The 15,243-nt window shown below is 35.1% G+C and overlaps 1 protein-coding gene across 4 annotated transcripts in view; it reads right to left on the reverse strand.

Moving 5' to 3' along the window:
• Positions 1-2,129: 2,129 nt before the first annotated feature.
• The window catches only part of poldip2 (polymerase (DNA-directed), delta interacting protein 2), a 41,770-nt gene continuing 28,656 nt past the window's right edge, over positions 2,130-15,243 (reverse strand). For 2 of the 4 annotated variants that reach the window (XM_039757111.1, XM_039757107.1), the window contains exon 11: positions 2,130-2,877. In XM_039757111.1, coding sequence (XP_039613045.1) covers positions 2,763-2,877 — 115 coding nt within the window. In that variant the 3' untranslated portion in view covers positions 2,130-2,762. Of the gene's footprint in view, positions 2,878-11,953; positions 13,779-15,243 lie in introns of those variants that run through there. The other 2 variants (XM_039757108.1, XM_039757106.1) reach the window with 1 other exon arrangement.

Here is a 15,243-nt window from a genome sequence, read left to right on the forward strand (position 1 = left end):
AGGAAGAACATACAAAATCTGCACAGACAGTGGGCTGGAATTTGTACCTAGGCTCCTAAAGGAATCTTATTCGGTGTATTGCAGTCATTACTGCTGGGACAACTTAGTATTATAGGATGCAGTATGGAAGAAATGAGCTTTCACTATCATGATAGCAGAATAAGAGGGTTACTAAACACACTTCCTGGTAGCCCTGGTGTTGACTGCTACTGTATAGCTACTTGCACACTGAACATGTAAATTCAGCATCCCAATTTTAACCAATCATCTCAACTCCTAACGATTGACATGTACATTTGATTAGTGTTGACTGACAGTTCTTAACAAGACCAACTGAATGATGGTAAAGGATAAGCAAATGTTCAAAAAGGTGAACACAGGTCTTCCGGCTGTACCATTTTTAACAGCTTCACACCTCTCCCACCACACAAAGTATTTATTAATTGTCTCAAATTTAAAAATCAAAAATTCAATCAGATCATCATCTAATCTTAAGAGTGGACAAAAACACAAATGTGCAGTAAATTAAATAATTAAATAACTAATGTGATAAAAAAGCAGAACTCTTTCGGAGTTTACTACAGTCCTTGCAAGTTTCAATTCTATTTCTTTTGGAAATGCACTCATAGAAGACATGACATCTTATTTACCTTAAAATGACGACTGTTCACTCACTTTTACGCGTTCGGCATTTCACTCTGTAATCTACATAAAATAATTTAAAATAAGATTGGTAACATTTTGCTCTTTAGCAGGAAAACTAATTTATTTTATGTAAAAGTCATGAAAAAAAAAAATCAAACAAGAAAAAAGTTTCAAAACTTAAATATTTATTTTTTGCAATCCTATTTACAAAAAAGCAATCCTCACAACTGCCTTTTTATACTTACTAAAATGTTTTTATTCTACAAAGACAAGGAAATGTGGGAGGCAATAATAAGCAAAATTCAGTTTTGTATTAGCTGGATTCATCCTTTTACAATATTAGTTACAGTACTTAATTTGTACGGTAGATCTGGCAGCATATTTTGTGAAGTATACTGACGCTCGACAGACTGCAGTCTGCAACAACAATTTTAAGAAAATGCCTTGACAAACAGGATGTCACTTGCATTCTTTAACATAATGTATGTTTAATATCTCACTGATTTCCTTTATGTACCATAGTTTACTGTCAGAAGGCAGCAGGTAGAGATTCTGAAAAACCCAAGAGACAATACAGAAATACACAAAACAAATAATATGGTGAAAAATTAAAAAATATGAAAAGGACACCATGGTGACTGTCAAAATCTGCAGGGCTGATCAAGGAAACCAAGCTTAGGAGAACATTAGAGTCACATGGAATCTTACTCTTTTACTTTCAAGAAGATGACGACTAACTGAAAAGAGAATACCAAGGCATTAATTACTTTTCAAAGATAACTTTTGTTTGATTATTATTCAAGATGAATGGCATGGTTACCCAGCTAAACAGTGAAGACAAAAAATGGTTCTTTCTGCCGCTTAGAGGGACAAGCGTCACAGATTCCCCTTCCCGATGTGTCTTTTCAACCCTCACATTATGGCCAATAGTTTAACAAGATAAAAGAAAAAAAAATTCTACTTTTTAGCCAAATAACCCAAGTAATGGAAAACTGTTTCATTTCATGATGGTGATGTTACTGTTATGCAGATGACAGGAAAATAATTCTTCATTCTGGGCCACAGTTAGTTAAGATGAAACTCGCCACTTTTTCATGAATACAGTAAATGACTTGCTGGCCATACTGACATCAGTGCACTGCCCTCTTTTAAAACGTAAGGTTGTTCTCTTTCTATCCAAGTCACAGTGGCTGCTGAAACCAACTGGATGGAGCCACAAACCCTCAGAGTAACTAAAGGTGGCATCTAGAAAGGACTAGAGAGGTCATCTATAAATGCCAAACCCATCTCTCTATATGCAGAATAAAAGGAGAGGCTATGTTCCCAAGAATTGTCATTATTTTTGTCAGTTATGCTAATTTGCATCAGAATTTAGAAAAGGATGAAGCAGAACTTTACAAAATTTAACCCAACAGATGCTGAAACCTGTAAGAATCATAGACCTTCCTAATAATTTTCTCAAAGCAATAAATAAAAAGCCATTAGCTTTAGTGCAAGTGTGCAGAAGACCATTACACCCTGAAATCAAGCTCTTCATTAGCAGGATTCACCCAGCTTTCAAATCACATTCATCACATATGGCTAAGCACAGAATGTCCTGATACACAAGGCACATGGCACAAACTCAGCTGTGCTAACTGAAATTGTGCAATTGCTTGTATGTTTGCTCTGAAGAACCATCTCCAGTTACCTTCCCTTTGTGATCGAATGCTTCCTCCAGGAAACCATGGCAAACAGTACCGCAAACCCACTAAACTCTAAAGCAGCCTGATGATAATACTTACATTAAGTATCACTCTCTTACAGTCATTAACCTGATGCAAGTTCCATTTGGCAACAAAGAAAATATATTTTCAAATGATTTCAGACATAGTTCACCAAACTGTACTCCACATGCATGCTGTGTACAAACAGCATACAAAGCTTCTCTGCTGCAGCCAAAACAAGCTGAACCTATATATACTGCAGTCTGTATACTCAATAAAAGCATGTCTTCCCACCTTCCTGGAGTTCCGTTTCCTTCACAGGTATTTAAAAAAAAAAACAAAACAAAAAAAAAAACACCACATCTGTCCAAGCTTATTTTCTTCAATGCCGCTGCACTTGCCAGTTATCTTCTACCAGCTGTATCCTGCAGGGGGTACCTTGTCATCCTTGTTGCTCTCCAAGGAAAAAGGAGGGATGCGCACGTCAAAATGAGAACCGTCAGTTTTCTCAAATCTGAATGTTCCCCTGTGTTGGTAAAGGGGTGGGGGTGGGGAAGGGAGGATAATGGAGAAGAAAACAAGCAGCAAGAAGATAGTCATTAAGATTCTATATCAGGAAATATTCTTGGGGACATATTGGTTTGACAGCACAAGCATGCAGCAGTTAGCCAAAAAAAAAAAAAAAATCACATTTTTAACTCAACACATATCTCAAGTGTTACATGTGACAAAATGACTCAATTTCTGAAGTGTAGCAGAAAGGTGACCTGTCAGACCAACAAATATACATGAGTGAATACCCAACTTTTTTGACAGCACCTTTTATTTACCAATTGCTCTGTAGGTTCTTCTTACCTTGGACTTTTTCATACCATCTCCTCTGTTATATATATATATATATATATATATATATTTTTTTAACTGAAATCTTTTGTTAATTTAAAATGACATTATATTCTCAAACAAGTGAAGCCAGGTCTAGGTTGCAGGAGCTGGAGTCTTACCTAGCACAGCATGGAGTAGGTTGGTTTCAGAATGTTCTGTGTAATAGGCTAATTATGAGTGCTTGAAGAAAGCACCCGTTTTACATTAATAGCCTTCCTCATCTCATGAGAGGCATTTTCTGAGGTTCTCAATATTTCTATTCCATTTAAAATAATTTTTAAAACATCAGACTAAGTTGTCGCAATAACACTGGAAAAATGCTGAACATGATTTAAAGATACATCATTAGGGGTTGATCTGTAGGTACTATTCTAGCTGCCACAGATTAAACCCCCTTATTTAATCTACAAAGAAATGTTGGTACATACTTTGCCTTAAATTTTATGATATACAGATACATTGTGTGCTTTTCACTTCAAAGTGCCATACAGTCCATGCAGAGATTGTCTATACCAGATTCTGCTTTGCAATTACGATCATGTACCACTTGGCTTCTCACATTCTCCTGCAGTTTCATTAATTTGGGGGCCTTACAAAAACAGACATTGGTTTAACAATTTTGAAAATGAAAGAAAAATATATGGCACAAGTAATTAAGGAAAAAGAAAGTGACAGGATCAGCAATTAAGAGCACAGATAAGAGTTTAAGAGGTGCAAGGTATAAGCAATGTATAAATTTGAACTGAACATACTGATAATTTGGATTTTTTTATGAGGGATGTACAGATGATGTTGAACATGGTTTTCCAGGAGATGGGCAGCAAGGAAGGGATTCACACTGCCAGACAGAGAGCAATGGTAGAGGTCTTCCAGACATTTTGAGTAGCGTTGCATACACTCTAAGTATGCTGTTTTAGTTTAATTTTGCAGAAAATAAAATTTGAATGTTACAAAGCTGGTGGGGGGTATGAGGTGAGGCCTCAATATATTTTAGCAATCTAAGGGTATGATGAAGATTAGAGGATGCATTTCCAAGAAAGAGCAAAATATTGTCTAACATATACAGAAATCAGCTGTGTTGTAAACAGCAGTAGGGATGGATTGAATACAGATTACATAGCAAGGAGTTCAAGTACAATATCAGAAAAGAGGGGTAGTAAAAAGTGATATCATTTTTATATATTTCTCTTAAAAACCCAGAATATAAAAATCTTTCAAAGAAACTTTCAGTTTAAGCAATTAAAAGCCTTCTGGCGTGAAAAAAGCTTTTATATGAGACAAGGTTTTGAGGCTACACTTATGATGCTTAAGAGGTAACAAATGTTATTTGCTGCCTAGCAGGAATGGATAAAACCCACCTTGGAAATAATTTATTTCCAAATAACCAACTGTAAATGAGGTGCATGAAGTTTGCATCAAAGTTCATTAAAGAAACTGACTGATAATATAGTCAGAAGGAAATTAAGTTTGTTTGAAAATAAGAGTAATCATACTTGAATAATTCAGCATCTGCATAAATGGGGGTGTGGATTTCTAAAAGATTTGAAAGAAGCTCAGGAGGTAAGCCATCAAGATAGAGAGATTCCCTCCGATTCAAGGAATCAAGAGCCTTCTTAAGTTTGATGAAGTAACTGGAGAATCCTCCACAGACAGCCTGGTGAGGGACAAGACATTTGAAAAGAAACTTGATTCAAAAGGGAAGCAAACAGGATTTCAGAAAATGATTCAGAATAAAGCTCATAAAACTGGTATTAATGTTTAGAGTTTGTTGAAGAGGTGTCCTGATGTATTGGTAATGGTGGTAACAGATGTGAAGACTTCACAATTCTGTAATCAAAAAAAAAAATTTTTGGAAATTGGAAATTTACTAGGCTTGGCACCAGAGTTATTATAATGTTTCCTTGCATGGTGAATCTAAAATTTTAGTTAATATTACTAAATTCTTCAAGTTTAGTGGCTAGCTTTTCACAAAAGTCAAACAAATAACTCCAATGGGCAGCACGAAGCAATCAAGGGAAAACGAGAAAACAAATTTAAACACTTCCGGTCAGATGTATTAGCCTATTTTCAAGGAATGCATTAGGAAGAAGGAAAGTGAATGATTTTGAAACAGAAATGTAACCAGTAATGGCGTACTGCACGATAACGTGCAGTGAATACACTTGACGTGAGCATTCCTAGTTTTTCATACTCTTTCTCTGTCTCTGTTTAGCATTCGTTTGCTTAGAGGTTGATGCGCTTGCTGCTTCCTGAGCGGCTCTTCTTTTCTCCACCCTAGCGGCCCACTGCTTCTCTTCTTTCCTGGGCATCTTTTCACGTTAAATTTTGTTAATAGATTGTTAATTTTTATGTTGTAATTACTTAGTACATTTTCTTTAAATTTTCACTTAAGCCGGCACTTAAGTCTTCAATCTCCCTCAAGAATGATTAGTGAAGGCGGTAGGGAATGAGAACGGTGCCCATACGCATGCGCCGCATAGCTGCCCTGCTGCCGAGAGTTGATTCTACAATAAAATAAACTAAAAATATAAAGAGTAATAAAAATCATCACCCCGAAAGTGGATAGTAGACGTCGCGTAGTATATGCATACCAAATTTGAAGTCAATAGGTGAAACAGTTTGCGAGCTACAGGTGATTAAAAATCCTGGACAAACTAACAGCCACAGTAGCGTATTATATAAGTAGATCTTGTCTCAAGTGAGAATGGTGCAGTGCAGAATAGAATGCAAACAATTCAGTGGAGGGATTTAATAACCAAAAATAATCAATCATGTAAAAATCAGAACAAAATCCGTGGGTTAAGTAAACATGCTGTGAAAGAAGAACATATATTTTAATTAGCAAACTGTAACCATAATAATAATTCTTTGCATTTATATAGCGCTTTTCTCACTACTCAAAGTGCTCAGAAATATCAGGTTAAGGGCCTTGCTCAAGGACCCAACAGAGCAGAGTCCCTTTTGGCATTTACATGATTCGAACCAGCAACCTTCCGATTGCCAGTGCAGATCCCTAGCCTTAGAGCCACCACTCCACAAATGCATTTGCAATCATATCCACAGTAATACTGTAGCCTTTTACATTTAAGATTTAGCCGGTTATAAAGATAAGAAAGAAAAAAAAAAGATCTGTACAGAGTTGGTGAGTAAATATTGCAGATATCTAAGTTCCACCCACCTGTCTTCATCAGTATGGATCATCATCTGCACTGGTACTATGTATTTTGACTTACAAGTTGCACAACTGTAGCCCATCCCCAAAATCCTCCAAACCCAACCCCCTATTTCTCAAACAAACCACACCCAACCACAGCAGCGAACAAGCATTCCTACCGAATCTTCACTCCCAAATAACTTGGTAAAAATCAATTCCCCAAAGCCCTCCACCCTTCCATCCCACAGTGCCTAAACACAGACACCTGTAAGAGAAAGTCAAAAAAAAAGTTCAAACCAAATCTGCTTCCCACCCCATTTATCAACACAACACCGGACTCTAGGCATTTGTAAAGGGTCCTCTCATGATTCCCTAACAAAACACATGACCTAAAAATGCTTCATCTTCACACCTCCATGATCTCCGAGTCAAAATAACAAAACAGTAAAAGACAATGAGGTCCATAACAAAAGTTCACCTTCCTAAAGTACCAGATGGGGGGGAAAAAGTCTGTGAGGCCAAAACATGTAAGAATAAATCTTTTAAGGGGAAACATGCCAGTAAAACTGAAATGGTCCATGCCCTGAGGCATGCAAGATCTTTAAAACAGCCGGGAATGAAGAAAATGGTTGGAGACTCACCTCTCAAGCTTCTTTTATCATTAGAGCTAGAGTCTTCCTGGCATGAGCAGTAGCCAGACTAAAGTCTGGGATGAAAAATATTTGCTGACCTTCATAGGATAGATCCTTGCAAGCCTCTCAAAGGACAATATTATGATCAATGAAGTTGGTAAACTTTATAGTATTTATGGTCATGGATGGGATGGACAGTGATTAAATGTGTAGATCTTGCGCCCTCTCTCAAACTAAAGCGAGAAATCATATAAAGGTAGGAATAAAACCAGCCAAAGCTCTTTCAACAATTGAATGGTGTTTCCATTATCAGCATTTTCTTTAATTCCTAGGATAAAAATATTATTTCTGTGGTGTCCTTCAGTTCTTTAAATGTAAATGTAATACTCAGTAACACCACCAGCACTCCCAGTACAATGATCTGCTTTTCCATGACTTATCAAATTCTGAAGTTTTTTGTGGTTGGCTTCAAGTTCTTTTATATTACTGTAAACAGTACTGAGCTTAACTGAGAAGGCCTATTGCAGAGATTTGCAAGTGACCAAAAGCTGGTCACAAATAAACTGCTTGAAATTATCAATGAGAGCCTCCATGTTTTCTCCACTAGCATGCTCTGGCATTGCTGTATATGTACAGGGTGGTCCAGATCTAATTATGCAGATCCAGATCGTCTGGATGACTTTGATTTATGCGGGGATGATTCCAGTTCGGCGTGAAGACGATATTCTTCATGTCGTCAGTTTGCACATTTCTCGATGGTCTGGGATTTTTCGGCTGATTTTCTATGTAATAAACTTAAGTTATAGTGTAATGGAAATTGCATAACTAGATCTGTACCACCCTATATACAGAGACATCAAAATGGGTTTTATCTTGATCCATATGCCTTTCATGGATTCCAGATCATAAGTGGGGAACCTATGTACATTTGTAAGGCAACTTAAGAGAAGTGAGCTTCTAAAAATGAGGTAAAAGAAAATTAACCTGGGAAACTACCTCGACTTATGTTCATGAGCCATCAGAAGTTAACTGGAACTCCCATTTTTCATCATCCATTAATATGATTTTTTTCCCCAAACAATTAGGGCTGCCCAGTACCTTAGTAAGATAAAAGAACACCCTTCTCAAGATTTAAAACATTTCTTAAAATATTAATTCATTCATCCACCCACCCATTTGTCCTGGAATTGACTTAATCCAATTTAGTACTGAGTTGTTGCCTATCCTGACTGTGTAAAACAAGAGCCAATCCTGTTTATACTATGTATGGATCCAACTCATTATATCCGTTTCTGCATCATGGATCTGATAAATCATACTTTGGCTGGCAAAAAAAACCCTTCAAAAAACATTCAGAACACACAGGCTCATTTCCCACCATGCAGTATTTAATTTATTAAACTTGAAGATTGTACAACACAGCCGGTTATAGGCTCACGGTATGTAAAGTTCAGCTTAATCATGTTAATTCTTGTGCAGTCTATCAATTGTGCTATTCATCTATATATTTTATTTCTGATTTTCTTTAAGGTGAAATGAAAAAACATTCTGACAACAAAAGAACTTAAAATATTATTCTACATACAGCTTTTTGTCACATTGAGTTAATGTGACTTAAAATGTAGTTTGTAGCATAATCAGATTACCACTAACTCATATAAAGCATTAGTACAGCAACTGTTAGCTTGTCCTTTGATTTATGCATGCACACAGGCAGCACCACATTTGGATTTTGTTGGATTTTGTATGTGAGAGAGATTTCAGTATAGCATTAGGTGGAGAAATGAAGGACACTGGCAGCATACTACTTAAATGCAGGAAACAGGGTTTTTACATAACTGAAATGTTTGTTTTTTAATGATAGAACAAACACTAATTAAATAAATGAAAGTAAATTATTACTTTAGTTACATCAAGTGTGATTCCAACTATTAATTCAAACTATCCCTACAAGTAGATGAAGCAAACACACTGCTGCTATTAAAGAAATTACTGCTAGGACAAATACTTCTTCAGTTAAATGCCTCTCAAGCCTGGGCCTGCGTTATCATCAGCTGCTAATTCTCATTCCAAATCACAGTGTCTGTTGTACTGTATTAGCCATTATACAGTAGACGTAGTGAGAAGTCAAGCAAAATAACATTTTATTGGCGAACTCAAAAAATTACAATATGCAAGCTTTCAAAGCAACTCAGGCCCATTCTTCAGGAAAGATATAATAAGTATTTAATGCTAGCCAATATTAAATATCTCTGGTTAATTATACAAAGAATGATCAAATGTTTTGATCCTGATCAAATAAGAGAAATTACAGGGAAAACCCCAACAAGCTTTGTTTCAAGATACACCACGTGAATACTAATAAACTTATTATGAAGATCACAAAGCTTTTCTCTGACACTCAAAAATGTTTTGCAAATGGCAACCACTTCTCTTTAGGTGACTTGTTATTTTCAACATTAACATTGCGCAACTCACAGGAAAGGTATGCTTTCATATTGGTGAACAGCTTGTAGTCGTGTGGGGCCAGGGTGGGTTTGACATCTCTTTCCGTTCAGTTTTACAGAGGTGCCTTTGCAACCCATGCAGTGTGAGCAGGGGCATTGTCAGGAAGTAGAAGGGGGTTGGTTGACATCTTTTTTCATCACATTTCCCTGATTGACTAAAACAAACAAGGTAAATCAACATAATATTGACTAATAAAATGGGCTATTATCACCTACCTACACACTCAACATGCAAAAAAAAAAAAAAATGTACACGTGATTTTGGACCTTCAGTTTCTTTGTGCTTAAAAATCACCATTTTCCCATTGTTCTCATTGTTGCTTGTGCTCTGTGCCATAGCAATTTATCCATGGGTCATAGAGATTTATCCAAGTTACATTTCCAGTTTTGAAATGCTTCTGAATTCAAATCTTTAGGTGATCCATTAAACATTGGGTGAAGTGATACTACTTTTAAAAGTCAGCATTCTGGGCACCAATTGTACACAGATTTCACTCACATGTACATCTTCACATAGAATGGGTTCAGTTGGCTCATAACTTATCCCTATTGTTTTGGCTTTCTCACTCGGCATTACTCCTCAAGTCTCCAATACTATTTACTCTCTAGTTGTAAAAATTTCTACGGTTGTCAATATCAAAGGTAGCCCAGACCTTGGGACTTCAAGGTATGTACTACTGTAACAATCTTCTACACCCTGTCTCCAGATAAAAGCTTTTGAAGGTTACTGGACATATTATGCATTCATTAAACATAAACATCAGAAAAATACATGATATTAACCTGATTTTGTGTTTTTTCAGCATCCATTTTGACTCAGAAACAAGGAACATACACCATAAACCACAAATGCTATAAACATGCAATTCACACATTTTAGCATGCATGAACTATTCCTTAGCCACTTACAAAATGAGCAGCCATACTTCACTTTCTGCACACTTTAGTATGTTGTAGAATTAATTTTAAATTGATTTATTTGCCATTTTATCAATCAATCTACAATCAATTTCAGGAAGGTGTGCAAATTTATTAAAAATCAAGAACTGAAATATCTCATTCATGTAAGTATTCAGACCCTTAGCTGTGGCAGTCCAAATTGTGGTCAGGTACATCCTGTTTGCTTTAATTATCCACGACGTGCTTATAACTTGATTGGTAGCAAGCTGAATAGCTTGTACATTGTTCAGAAAGTCTTGTGTATGTAACATCTCACAATTTACATTACATGGCAAGACAAAAAACAAAGCCATAAAGTCTTAAACTCTGTTGACCTCTGCAATAAAATTGTATGAGATCTATATCAGGGCAAAATGATAAAATAATTTCTAAAGCTTTCACATTCTACATTCTGATTCAGGTTTAATTATATTCAAATACCCCTCATACATGTCTTTATGTGCACTCTGACCTACAAAGCTCAAATGAAAATATAAATTCCCATTGGGGATTAACAAAGTATATCAAATCAAAAAAAAAAAAAAAAAAAACAAACAAAAAAAAAAAAAGTACAACCTTTTAACTATATTTATATTATCAACTTTTACAGGGAATTTTCAAAAAACATTTTGTACTTGGTATCTGTGTAGGAATACACTCCCCCTTACAACCGATGTTTCCTGAAACAGCATTAGCAGAATGGAGCATGGGGCATTCCAATTTATACTGCAGCTTTCTTTATGGCACAGATGGAGCTTTTTTGTTGCTCAACTGGATAAGCTACAGTTTACAGATTCAAAAGCTGCCAGTTTCCCACCAAGCTCTCCAGGCAAAGATGTGAAATGTGGGATCCTGACCAATTACTCAACATACACGTGTGTATTATTTTTCTGTGCCTTTTTAAAAGATACTGCCTCGTACTTTATTTTAAATGTTATTTAAAGTAACCACTTCAATGACACACAAAGTTGAAAATGGAAGATCAACAGGAGTTTTGTGTACAGTATGCTGCCATTTAGGCTTGTGTCTGCTCAGTACCGGTTGGCTGTTGGAAGTAAAAAGAAATAGAGAACAAGCAGGTCCATAAAGGCATAAGCTGGGGGTTTAATTTAAAAGCTGACTTGTAAAACAATCAGCAACCATAGGGGTTTGCTGAGCACTGAGTTACCAGGCCAGCTACAAAGCAGAATCTGCATCTTCCTGTATGTAAGCTATTTTACACAATAAGTATGTATAGCTTAATGCTAAACTTTCCTCCAAATAATCACACTTAATTTCTGTGCACATTATTACTTGTAATTTAAAATGTCTTCATTTCAAACAATGTAAAACTTTTTATAGGGAATGTGCAACAAAGTTTAAGTTTTAATCCACTAACAAAAGCCTTTATTTCAGAAGCAGATCTAATGATTTAGATCAAAGTTAGATTTAGACTAAATTTTTGGCACTGATTTGTTTAAAATCACATGCAAATGAACACAAATATGGGTTAAAACATTTAATAGTTAAATTTGCAAAGAAAGAAGTTAAACACATTTAATTTCCCATACTCATAATTTAGGATTGCATCATTTAAAATATAATTGTATATGTGGCTCCACTAAAGGATTACAATTATTGCAAAAAAAAACAAAAAAAACGCAAATGCATTATATAAATCAGAAAATACAGTGTACAGCTGCACTTTCCAAATAAACAGCTGCACTTTCCAAATGATAAAATTTTATTCTTTTTAAAGTAATTCACAACTGACCGACTTAATTTTTACATTTGTTACAAATGCAAAAAGCGGATATGTTACATTCACACATATATTACACATAATACATTAAATATACATATAGATATACATATATTACTTTAAGGAAAACAAATATTAAAAACAAACCAAATGATAAAACTATTTCAGTTCACCTGAACTACAACCCTCCCTTTTAAGTGATCTGCTTGGGTTTTCTAGCCAGGTGAATAACAATCACTTATTATTATCCTCCAAATTTTTTTTAAATAAAAATCACCATTTGCAAAATGCAAGGAAGCATTATAGGTTTTAAATGAATCAGCAGGGCTTCTCAAAAATGATCACCAGCTTATCTGGGTAAGAATGGGAAGCTGTGGATGTTGAAAACGTAATCTTCCATGATTTAGACAATTACATTTTCAATGGCTTTCTGCAAGTTCAGACTACAATGGATTGTGTTTTACACTTTATTACTTTTAAAGTACGGTATCTTTGTAAATGGGTTTGGAGTTTCTTTGCACTATTCTTCTTAAGAGAATCAAGTTCTGCTTTTTTCTTTTTAACCCAAAAAATTAAACAAGAGGTAAGCGATTTTGAAATCAAGTGTGCTTTGTTATGTATTGGAGAACCAGGGATTAAGATGCTGTCTAGACCTTCTATAATATGTTTGTTGCATTTATTATTGTTTTTATGATAGCTGGATTTGAAAAAAATGTACAACTTAGGGGATATTACAAACAGGAGAAGAATACATTTTATTTGGATGGGGGTAGTCTCCATAATACTTTCTTTAAAGAAGAAAATAAATGGATATTTCCTTGAGGAGGCATTCTGCCACCAATGTTTAGTAATTGTGATTCCTCTTTTGCAAAATATTCTATAAGTTAGTGTCTATTCTAATGACTTTTGGTTCCTCATAATTTGGATTTTTTAAAACTTCCCTTTAAGCATTTTGCAGAAAATAAAAACAGGAAGGAAAACAGGGATAACTTCTCCTTCTTTTGTAATATTAAATTTTGATTTCTTGCAGTTGGGCTTCTTGTTATTGATTTAGGTCTTTATTCTATCAAATGGTTTTGATGTAGTGCTGTCTCTGAACACATTTATGGTTCTGCTGCTGCAAGAACTTCTGTTATTGTCAAGCCCTTATCTGGTTACCTTGTGCTCTACTGCTTGCTGTTTTGTGTTGTGTTGTTACTTGTTTTGTAAAATGCCTAATAATGGTTCACTGTAAGAGGTGCTATGACATATCAAGAACTCTCCACAAATTCAGCAACAGAGGGAGCTCTCCAAACTCTTGATCCTGTCAAATACAGTGGAATTTATGTATGATCCATACTTTGTGTTCTGTAACAACGCCTTACCCAACAACTTCAATGTGTCAGTTTGAGCACCAAATCTTTCTTGATAATGGCTTTTTGTGTATTGCCAGGCTAGGCTCAAACTAAGGACGCAAAAGGCCCCGGTAGGAAGCCATTAGGAGAATCATCTTTCTTGCTTTCAAGTGAGAATGGAGGGATGCGGACATCAAAGAAGGTACTGTTGGCTCTCTCAAAGCGATACGAACCCCTGTGGGAGTGAGAGAGACACACAATAGGCACCGTAAGAAAAGCTGTCAAAAGAATATTTGTCTATTTTACATAGCAATAGCTCCTTTTTTAGACTGAGCTACATGGCTAATGTATTAAATATGCTTCCCAGTCTCTCTGGATACATCTGATCCTTGTGATGTATTTTTGATTGTATTTGCATTTAATGTCATCTGTTCTATTTTACTGATTAGCTTGAAAATTGCAATCTCGTTACACCATTAAGTGTATCATGATGGTACATGCTCTTAATGGCTACTATATAATATAAAAAGGGATTGACTGGTTGTGATTATATAAACTGCACACAAAAAAAATTCACGTTCTTTATAGGCACAATAATTTGTATTGGGCTGCAATCAAACTAAATATTTACTGCAACTCTTAACTACCTAATCACTGGCTTTCTGCACACCGGTGGACAATATGAGTATTAATTCATGAAGTTTATGAATAATTGTGAGGAGCGGATATATGGTAACAAATAATAAAAACAAACACATCTTATGAAATGTTCATGATGCACTTCTCTTTTCACTACATTCTTTTGAAACGGATTAAACTGCACTTCGTTTTGCTCAGTTTGCTCAAAATACAGGTACACTTTTATAATCTATTTGCATTGCAAACTGTTACTAGTCAAACTGTTTATATATGAGTTAAAGTTGATAGTGTAACAAAGTAAGTATATCATTAACAAACAACATAATCATACAAAATGCGCTTTATACCATAATACTGTTTAAGGCTATATTACATATCCACAGGACAACGCATTTTGGGGAGTACACTTCCACAGCTTTGAATGACACTGAAATCATTTGTTTAAGTTACAATACAGAAAAGCATCCCAAAAATGCAAAAATGCTAATTAAGCATTAACCTAAAAATGTCCTATAATTAGTACTTTTTAGTGGCTAGTTTATTTTTAATTTTCCAATCTTCTTTCTATATGCAACGTAGACAAAAAGGATACCAAATATCAAAAAAATAATGTGAAAAAACAAACTGTTGGCTTAGAACAATTTACAGGTACTTCTTAAGTACAGTAAGACCCTGCTTAATGCAGGGGATGCGTTCTAAGAAATCCCAGTGCTAAACGAAACAGCATTAAAACGAGGTCATCTTAACACGTAAATATTGGGGATAGGTGAAACAGGACAGAGAAAAAAAAAAAATTTTTTTTTTTTTGTTTTATTTTGTAACATGTTTAAATTAAATACTTTATTACATTAATTATTGACATTTTTTATTTTTGATACCGATTTTTATTCATAAATCATTCATGGAAATCAAAAATATTCAAGTAAATCCATAATTTATGTTTATGATGAGGAAGGTTCTTCCTCATTTGACAGTTTGTTTTTTTGTGAAGAAGTCACCTAATGTCATTTGCCTTTTTCTCGGTCATTCAACAAGAAATTGTCAGTAGCAAGACATCGCAT

Source organism: Polypterus senegalus, chromosome 6 (genome assembly GCF_016835505.1).
Source record: "Polypterus senegalus isolate Bchr_013 chromosome 6, ASM1683550v1, whole genome shotgun sequence".
Taxonomy (NCBI): Eukaryota; Metazoa; Chordata; class Cladistia; order Polypteriformes; family Polypteridae; genus Polypterus; species Polypterus senegalus.